The sequence below is a fragment of the Sinocyclocheilus anshuiensis genome, unplaced genomic scaffold (assembly GCF_001515605.1).
Source record: "Sinocyclocheilus anshuiensis isolate Anshui unplaced genomic scaffold, SAMN03320099.WGS_v1.1 scaffold1468, whole genome shotgun sequence".
NCBI classification, from domain to species: domain Eukaryota; kingdom Metazoa; phylum Chordata; class Actinopteri; order Cypriniformes; family Cyprinidae; genus Sinocyclocheilus; species Sinocyclocheilus anshuiensis.
In genome coordinates, this window is record NW_015546129.1 from 122,761 (window position 1) to 132,340 (window position 9,580).

At 36.1% G+C, this 9,580-nt stretch overlaps 1 protein-coding gene across 1 annotated transcript; it reads left to right on the forward strand.

Annotated features, from left to right (window-relative positions):
- Positions 1–328: 328 nt before the first annotated feature.
- LOC107701038 (thyroid peroxidase-like) lies at positions 329–8,493 on the forward strand. Its single transcript, XM_016502955.1, has 11 exons — positions 329–595; positions 1,630–2,002; positions 3,032–3,192; positions 3,685–3,943; positions 4,959–5,129; positions 6,056–6,293; positions 6,393–6,598; positions 6,692–6,856; positions 7,983–8,066; positions 8,148–8,250; positions 8,332–8,493. The coding sequence occupies exons 1-11, from the start codon at positions 329–331 to the stop codon at positions 8,387–8,389; spliced, it is 2,085 nt and encodes a 694-aa protein (XP_016358441.1). The 3' UTR covers positions 8,390–8,493.
- Positions 8,494–9,580: the final 1,087 nt, after the last annotated feature.

The following is a 9,580-nucleotide window of genomic DNA, read 5'->3' on the forward strand; positions in this document are numbered from 1 at the left end:
TAACAAAAGCAGTTTTTAATAGTTTTATTTAACAATTGCAACACTGGTGCTTAGAACTTTGAAAATAGTAACTTTTTGCAGTTCTGTTTGGTGCCACCAGTGGCGTAAAAATACACTACACACTTAAAAGTAAGGCTCCAAAAGGGGGTTTTCACAGTCGTGTGTGTGTGTGTGTGTGTGTGTGTGTGTGTGTGTGAAGAAAATTTTCTGGAACGTACAGGTTCCAAGGATGTTAAAGGTTCTTCATGGAACCACAGAGGCCAATAAAGAACCTTTATTTTTAAGTGTCACTAAACTAAAGACACAAATAAGACCAAATGAGCCGATAATGGTAACAAACAGAAGTTTAGTCTTCCAGACTCAATCAGATCATAATCTCTCTTTCCAGGTCCGCAGTGTGTCGCAGGAGGTTTTGTACACTCATAATGAGAACATCTCTCTGGACATGTCTCTGTCTCATCTGCTGGTGGAGTGGGGTCAGTGGATCGATCATGACCTGACCTTGACCCCTCAGAGCCCCAGCACCGCGGCCTTTAAGACCGGAGCGGACTGCACACGCACCTGCAGCAGAGACACGCCATGTTTCCCGATACAGGTGCGTGTTACACCCTGAAAACCAGGGCCGGATTTACGCATAGGCATTCTAGGCACGTGCCTATGCTTGCTCATCCAGCCCAAACACAATGAAGAGATATATAATATTTTTCTTATACTATGGGATATCTACAACAGTAAAAGATCCAAAACCCCAGAAAACATTGAGCAAATAAATATAACAAACATTAGGGTAAAAATGACAAACTATTTCCACGTCTTCCACCTTTTTTATGTATGGAAATCACGCTTTCCTATGATCCTCTCTCACAGACACACATGCACTCGAGCGGAGACGCAGACAGAAAGTTGTCGTCAACGCCGCCCCGCGAATTTATCAATGAAATAGTTTTGCAGCTGAAAAGCTACATGACATTTTTCAGTAGCGAAGTTCTTGAAGCAGTTTAACTTAAAGATTCGCTATTAGTAGATGCTGCTGCTGAACACTGCTGAGAGACGCACAGACGCAGGTATTCACACGTGCTTAATATCTCTCTTTCTCTCTCTAATAACTGCATTAATAACTGCGTTAGCCTGCATATCAATGGCTCAAGCCTCTGTTATTAGCTCTAAAATTACGTTTTGGAATTTTAAATGGAAGGTTTGGGATGAATTGCGTAAAAAATAGTCAGGATGGAAACGTGTCAAATGTCTTGAAACAAATCACCTGAACAATGTCTTGATGTGTGGTTGTGACTCCTGGCCGTTAAAATTATTAGAGAAATTACTCCCGAAGTGGTATGCCACGCCTATTAATGGAAATGAATCAAACAAATTAAGAACTACATTCGATTCGATTTTTATTGACTGAACGCAAGTGCTTATTGCGATAGAAAGCACTGTAACGGTTTCCACTGATTAAGAAAAATTGTAGTTTGCTTGGGTTGGTAATATTAGGCCTATTATATTAATAGGGAAGGGGGGCCCAAAAATTAGTTTTGCCTATGTCACAAAAAGAAGTAAATCCGGCCCTGATGAAAACAGATGCCAGATCGTACACACTCTGAACATCTGGCTCTTTTTCTCCGCGTTCAGATCCCTCTGTCTGACCCTCGCACTGGGACTCAAAGCTGCATGCCGTTTTTCCGCTCTGCTCCCAGCTGTACGGTTTCACTCGGTCACCGGGAGCAGCTGAACGCCATCACGGCATTCGTGGATGCCAATATGGTGTACGGAAGCTCGGATGGGCTGGCTGCCACCCTGCGAAACCTCTCGTCCCCTCTCGGCCTGCTCGCCGTCAACCAGTTCCACTCAGACCAAGGGCTCGGCTTCATGCCCTTCCTGAGCCGCACGCAGCTGAACCTGGATCCCTGCGGCCCACGAGAGCGGATCGACCCCATCCCGCTACCAGAGACAGTGCAAAGACTCAACACATCCTTGGGGAATAGATCGTTCTGTTTCCAAGCAGGTTGTAGGCATTTTTCTGAGTATTCGTTGTGAGCATTCGCAACCCATTTTTCTTCCATAATCACTTTAAATACTTGTCACTTTCACAACCCTTGCTTTTTGTCTTATACGCCATTCAAACAAACCATCCACATTGAAATCAGTGGGTTTTCAGCATCCTCTGATAAAGCAGAAACTCTAGTACGAAACGTAAACAATGTAAAATTCTTAAATAATCAACCTGTAATGATAGTATTACTAGCTGTTTTAGTTGGTTTGTTTATTTATCTTCATGCAATTGATTTACCTCCCTCAATTTCAGTTAAATTCAGTTTGCTGTATTAGTCTGACAAAAGCACGTGCATTTATATTGCTAAAGCATTTGTATACAATGACAAATGTTATATTATAATACATACTACATACGATGAGAAATGGTGCAAAATAGATAAATAAAAGTAAAACATTTCAAAGCAAGTAAATATTATTATTATCATTATTAAATCAATAAATAAAATGATTAAATAATTCAAATAATTACAAAAATTATTGCAATTAAATAATTACAAGAATTACAATTAAATTAAGTTCTAGAGCAATAATAAATAAGTTTGTGTATAAGTGTTTTGTCTAGTTATGCGAAGAACCACTGTAGTCATAACTAATTGCCTCAATGAGATTTATAAAGCTTTAAACAAAACTACATGCAATAAGAAGTGGTGCATATTAGGTAAAAAAAAAAGTGAAATAACACTTTCAAAAAAATTAAGTAAATGTTGTTATTTAAACAGTTAAAATAAATACACAACAAATAAATAATGCAATTAATCCTATTTTATTTATTTATTTTGTTGCTGATTTATAATATTGCTGATATTGCTAATATTTTTATTTAATGTTGACTTTAAAGGTATTAAAGATACAACACCCTATAAAGAAAAGGAAAATAAATCAATATTTGTGTCATTTTATGTGTCAGCTAGGCCTTCACCCTGATGCTTTCTGATTTAAACTGGCCAGTTGATGTGCTGTTTTTGTGGGCGTGTCTCAGGTGATTCTCGGGCCAATGAGCACTTGGGTATGATCGCTCTGCACACGCTCTTTCTGAGAGAACACAACCGATTGGCTGAGGAGCTTCACAAGCTCAACCCTCACTGGAGCCCAGACACGCTGTACCAGGAGGCCAGGAAAATACTGGGCGCAGTCCACCAGGTGAGGAGATAAAAAGTGACACCAAAAGTAATAAAATAAAGCAATAAGCCCCGTGAAGCCGTGGTTTACAGTGAATTTATAACAGCTAAGGGGCGTTGTTACATAGTACGACGCGAAGCGGAGTAAACTCCCTTAGCTGTTATAAATTCACTGTAAACCACGGCTTCACAGGGCTTATTGCTTTTATAACACGGTTATTCCATACACGTAGTACGGTTTCACAGAATAAAACAGTGCAAATAAAGTGTAATGATATTAATAAAAACAGTATTCTTCCACCAAACAATGTAGTTCCTCAGAAACAGTTGTGGTTGCAACAAAGTGGTTGCCGAGCAGCACACAGAAGTAGACAAAGGTGTATGTTACTTTGTAGAGTAATTTACAACAGCTTCGAAGGCGGCTCAGCCAATCAGAATCAAGCACCGGAACTCTCTGTTTTATAAGTTTACTGTATTTATGCATGTCTCTGATTTGCTGAATCTTGTTTGGAAGATCTTGACATGGGATCACTACTTGCCCCGCGTCCTGGGACGCAGTGCTAACCTGGCCCACATGCCCCCGTACAAAGGTTACGACCCCGCCGCTGACCCCAGCATCTCCAACATTTTCTCCACCGCTGCCTTTCGGTTTGCACATGTGACCGTGCATCCGGTGGTGAACCGCCTCGGACCCGATTACCGGTTGAGCCCTGAGCACCCAGCTCTGCCGTTACACCACTCTTTGTTTGCATCCTGGAGGGTCGTGCAAGAGGGTTTGTTTCTCACACACACACACACACACACACACACACACACTTGAGGCAAGACACCACAGGTGAATAGAGTAAGAAATTACGCAAATAAAATCATCATACTTCTCCTGCTGATTAATCTCAGTCCTTTAAGACAACCGTTTTGTACTACAAGTTCTCTGAAATGTTTAAATATCCAAATGAAGCATTGTTTAATTAAATGTGCACTTATTTGCATACATTTCCAGAACATAAATCTCAACATTAGATAAAGCCAGGGTTAATTGTTGTTTCATTTTGTTGGCATATAAGGTTTTTACAGATGGATTTTAGATTTCTCTTTTTATCTATCGGAAGATACTGTCAACAGCACAAAAAAATAAACAAATAAAATAAAATGTTAAATATATAAATTTGGTGAATGATATATGAACAAATCCCTCTGTAAAAACCTCCACAATATAGATAGAAATAAATGTTTGGTGTATAAACTAACAATTTTGAGTTTATATCTTTCATTTATATCTTTATTGCCACAGAATAAATAATAAAAAAGTAATTGACTTTATCTCGCAATTCTAACTTTTTCTTGCCATTGCAAATTAATATCTCATATTTCTGACTTTTTTTCTCAGAATTGTGAGATAGAAACTCAGAATTGCGAGAAAAAAAGTCAGAATTGTGAGATAAAAAGATGCAATTACATTTCGTATTCCATGTCGGAAATGGGTTTCCTTAAATTTCTGGCTCAGTGCAGGAAAAAAAATAAAAATAAATCAAGGGTGTAGAATTTAGTAGGGACGCTCGTGTCATGTCTCTACCAATATCCAGTGACTACTAAATTGTCTCAGAATCAGTTAAACCATTGGGTCGCAAAATGATTCACTGTTTTGAAGCACTCCAATCGGAGCATGTATAGCGTATCATTTGATTCAGATCAGGACTTTGGAGCACATATTAATATTCATTATTTTGCATGCCCGTTTACTCAGCAGCATCGCGTTATGATGCATGATGAATGTTTTTCTGTGTGTAGGTGGCATCGATCCTGTGCTGCGTGGTTTGCTGTTGTCCCCGGCTAAACTGCAGACAGCAGATCAGATGATGGTGGAGGAACTGACCGAGAGGCTCTTCCAGGCTCAGGGAGGGCTGCCGCTGGACCTGGCTGCGTTAAACCTGCAGAGGGGACGAGACCATGGCCTACAAGGTGCCAGTCAGCAGATATGCTTTATTATGTTTATTTTTTTTTAATCTAATTTTTATGTTTTTTAAGGCAGCTCACTTATTTATTATTATTTTTTTTTTCTTTATTGGTAAAGATTCAGTTATAACTTATAACAAAAAATTGCAACTTGTAACAAAAAATTAAAATAATAACATGACAATTTATTTATTTATTTATTTGAAACTTGCAAGCCATTTTTTGTTTATTTGATTGTTAATATTTTTTATGTTTATGAAGGCAGCTCACTTATTTATTTTTTTCTTAATTGGTAAAGATTCAGTTACAACTTATAACAAAAAAATTGCAAATTACAACAAATAATTACAATAATAATAACATTACATAAGAATTTAGTTATCTATTTATTTGAAACTTGCAATCCATTTTTTGTTTATTTGATTATTAATTTTGTTTATGTTTATGAATGCAGCTTGCTTATTGTTTGTTTTATAAACACCTATTTCATCTTTTTTTTTCTTTATTAGGAAAGATTCAGTTACAACTTATTAAAACTCCTGTCATGTTTACACTTAGAAAAATATAAAAATGTGCAAAAAAAACCCCCAAAAAGCAATAACTTAAACATAAGAAGATAAATATCCACATCATTTAAAAAATATTTATTTACTTACTTGCTTTGATCTAAAGTCAAACTCATAAATGAGTTTCCTGACATTATCTCTCTCCTTATTTAGAACGGTTTACTTATAGTTTGCTAATTTTATTTCCTAATATTGTGCTAATTTTACTTTACCTTAACCTGAGAATGTCACACTAGAGTAACCTAAAAATATTACAATAATAACTTGACATTATTTATCTTTTAAATTTCAAACCATGAATATCATGAATGAAATACTTAATAATATTTAATAATAATGAAAGTATTTATTTCACTCTCTCTGCAGGTTACAGTGCGTGGCGGGAGCTCTGCGGTCTCTTTGCACCTGCGAATGAGTCTGATTTAGCAGGCATTCTGGGAAATGTAGTTCTGGCCAGGAAGCTGCTGCATCTCTATGGAACAGCTAAGAACATAGACGTGTGGGTTGGGGCCATTTCAGAGCCGGCTCTGCCTGGGGGCCGCGTGGGGCCCCTGCTGGCCTGCCTGATCGCCAAACAGTTCAAAGCGCTCCGAGACGGTGACAGGTAATGTGATTCACTTCCTTTTATTATTATTTAGTTTGAGACAGTGTTGAGTTATTTCAATGTGGCATGATATGAAGTACATAATTAAATGTGGTTTAGGTTCTGGTGGCAGAATGAAGGTGTGTTCAGCTCGGCTCAGAGAGACGCTCTGCGCACCACATCTCTGTCCCGCATCATCTGTGACAACACACACATCCGGCTGGTGCCCTTTGACCCCTTCGCGCGCACACTCCACCCCGACGACCTGCTACCCTGCACACGCATCGGCCACATGAACCTCTCAGCGTGGAGAGAGCCAGACACCGGTATTAGCGACCGAAAGGATGAAAACAATCATATAATAATTTTATTTTATGTGGGTTACTCATATTGTCCCAATATTTGGGTGTCATTTTCAGACCCGGTGTGTGGCGCGGTCCCGCGGTCGAATCTGGGTTTCTCTGTGCTGTGTGAATCTGCGGTGATGTATCAGTGTCCTACTGGATACCTGCTCCAGGGAGCCACACAAATCACCTGTGACCCCAACACCCACCAGTGGACCCCACAAACGCCCACATGCCAAGGTTAAATAAAAAAATAATAATTTTTTAAATATTAAAATAATATCACATTAAGTATTACATAATAAATGTCAAATACCATTAGATTAGATATTAAATTGCATAGTAAATATTAATTATACAGTAGTAATAAATTAATATTAAATATTAAATAAAATTATTAAAATCAAATCAAATTTAATTAAATATTAAATTAATTTGGGAAATTGAGTGATCCATCTGACACCCAGTTTATAAAAACAATATTTTTATTGGTTATATCAATTATTGCTGAATGTTCCACTTATTTGTTTTCGATATTTGAACATTTATGTACATTTTTAAATTAAATATTAAATATTACATGTAAATAACAGATTAAATATTAAAGATTAATGACACAATATTAAACAACTAATATTAAATATTGAATACAATTAAAGATTCAAGTCGAATTAAATTAAGTATTAAATTAAATTTGGAGATTGACTGGTCCATCAGACACCCAATTTATTAAAACAATGTTTTTTTGGGGGGGTTATTTTAAATATTGATGAATGTTCCACTTATTTCTTTTGAACATTCATGTACATTTTTAAACTAAACTAAATAATAAATATCAAATATTACATCAAATATTAAATGTAAAATAAATTAGATTAAATATAAAATGTATTAGTAAATATTAATGATAATATTAAACAATTAAATATTAAATTAATTAATTTAAATATTTATTAGTAAATAAATAAAGTATAGAACTATGCATTTGTTTTATTTTAAATATTGATGAATGTTCCATTCAAATAAAATAAAATAAATAGAATTAAATACTACATATAAAATAACATTATATTAAATATTAAATTAAATGGTAGAAACCTTTAAACACAAATATAAACACCACTTTAAGAGCACAAGTAAATGCAGTCAAATACAAAACAGGTTTTAGCGCACACAGGATTTAAATGCTGGTGCAGCCAACAGTTTGCCGCAACATTAATGATAAAATATCAAACCGTTAATATTAATTATTAAATAAAATGAAGTATTAAATAAGATCAGGTCAAATTAATTTAAATGAAATTTTGAAATTTACTGATCCATCTGACACCCAATTTATTAAAAATGTGTTCATTGATATTTTCAGATATTGATGAATGTTCCACTCATCCGTCCGTCTGCCCTCCACACCTGCAGTGCTTGAACACACCTGGAGGACACACCTGCACAGGTGAGCAGTAACCAGCAGCTTCCTCAATCCATGGCATATTAATCGCATAAATAAATGAGCGATTATTTGTTGTATATACAGAACCTGCAGCTCCGCCCCTTTCCGCCTCCTCCATTGTTGCGTCAGTGATGTCAGTCCTAGGGGGCGTGGCTTTGATAGTGCTCTTCCTCGCCTGCTACCAAAGGTGTGTTACAATCTCCACTTCAGGCTGCTGTTTTGTATGAGTAAACGTACCATACTTATAGCATGAATGTCAATCCTGCAGATTTTTCCTTTGGAAAGCCGAGCCGGTGAAGGTGGAATGCTGTCGGAGAAGAAGCTGAGATGGATTCAAGGGGAAACTGGTTTGGAAAACGTGCAGATTTTGGTCCTAGATGGTCTGTGTTTACATGTTTCATAACCACAGTCTCATTTCACACCACTCGACCTGAAACACCGGACGGAAACACATTAATGAAACGTGTGTGAACATGAATGGAAGCATTTTAACATTTCTCCCAGTGTTCTCGCCCTTCAGAAAAGCCTTTGTTTGTGATAAATGTGCTGTCGGCTCAAAAATCATGTACAAAAATCCTTGCCATAATACTTTAGCCTTGTTAGCCTAAAAGGTCAGTAAGATTTTTTATTTTTTTTTAAAGAAATTTATATTTTTTTCAGCGAGGATGCATTAAATGTATCAAAAGTGAGAGTAAAGACATGTTATAATGTTACAAAAGATTTCAATTTCAAATTAATGCTGTTCTTTTTAACTTTCTATTCATCAAAGAATCCTGAAAAAAAAGTATTCATTATTCACAAAACAAAACTGAGTCACAAATGTATATTCTGAAGATGCTTTTAATGGAGTTTAAAGGTCATTTTTAACATGAAGAAGCTGTTTAACTAAAGCAACAGACCTGAGGGTAGACGTCATATTTAATGTGTCACGAATGAAAACAAGGCTGACAAATTTAACAATATATTTCCAAAACATTTCCAGTTGAAAAAAGACAAAACCACCTATTGATGACATGTTTTCACTCTCATCAAATTAAATATGATATGTAAACACTGTATTCGTGCCGTAAGACAGCGATTGTCAGTCATGCAACAGTTATTATCTATAATACGGAGTGCGATGCATCATGGTACAAGGCCTGTGATAAATGTGCTGTCGGCTCAAAAATCATGTACAAAAATCCTTGCCATAATACTTTAGCCTTGTTAGCCTAAAAGGTCAGTAAGATTTTTTATTTTTTTATTTATTATAAGAAATTAATATTTTTTTCAGCGAGGATGCATTAAATGTATCAAAAGTGAGAGTAAAGACATGTTATAATGTTACAAAAGATTTCAATTTCAAATTAATGCTGTTCTTTTTAACTTTCTATTCATCAAAGAATCCTGAAAAAAAAGTTTCCACAGAAATATGAAGCAACACAACTGTTTTCAACACTGATAATAATAATAATGTTTCTCGAGCTGCAAATCATCGTATTAGAATGATTTCTGGAGGATCATGTGACACTGAAGAC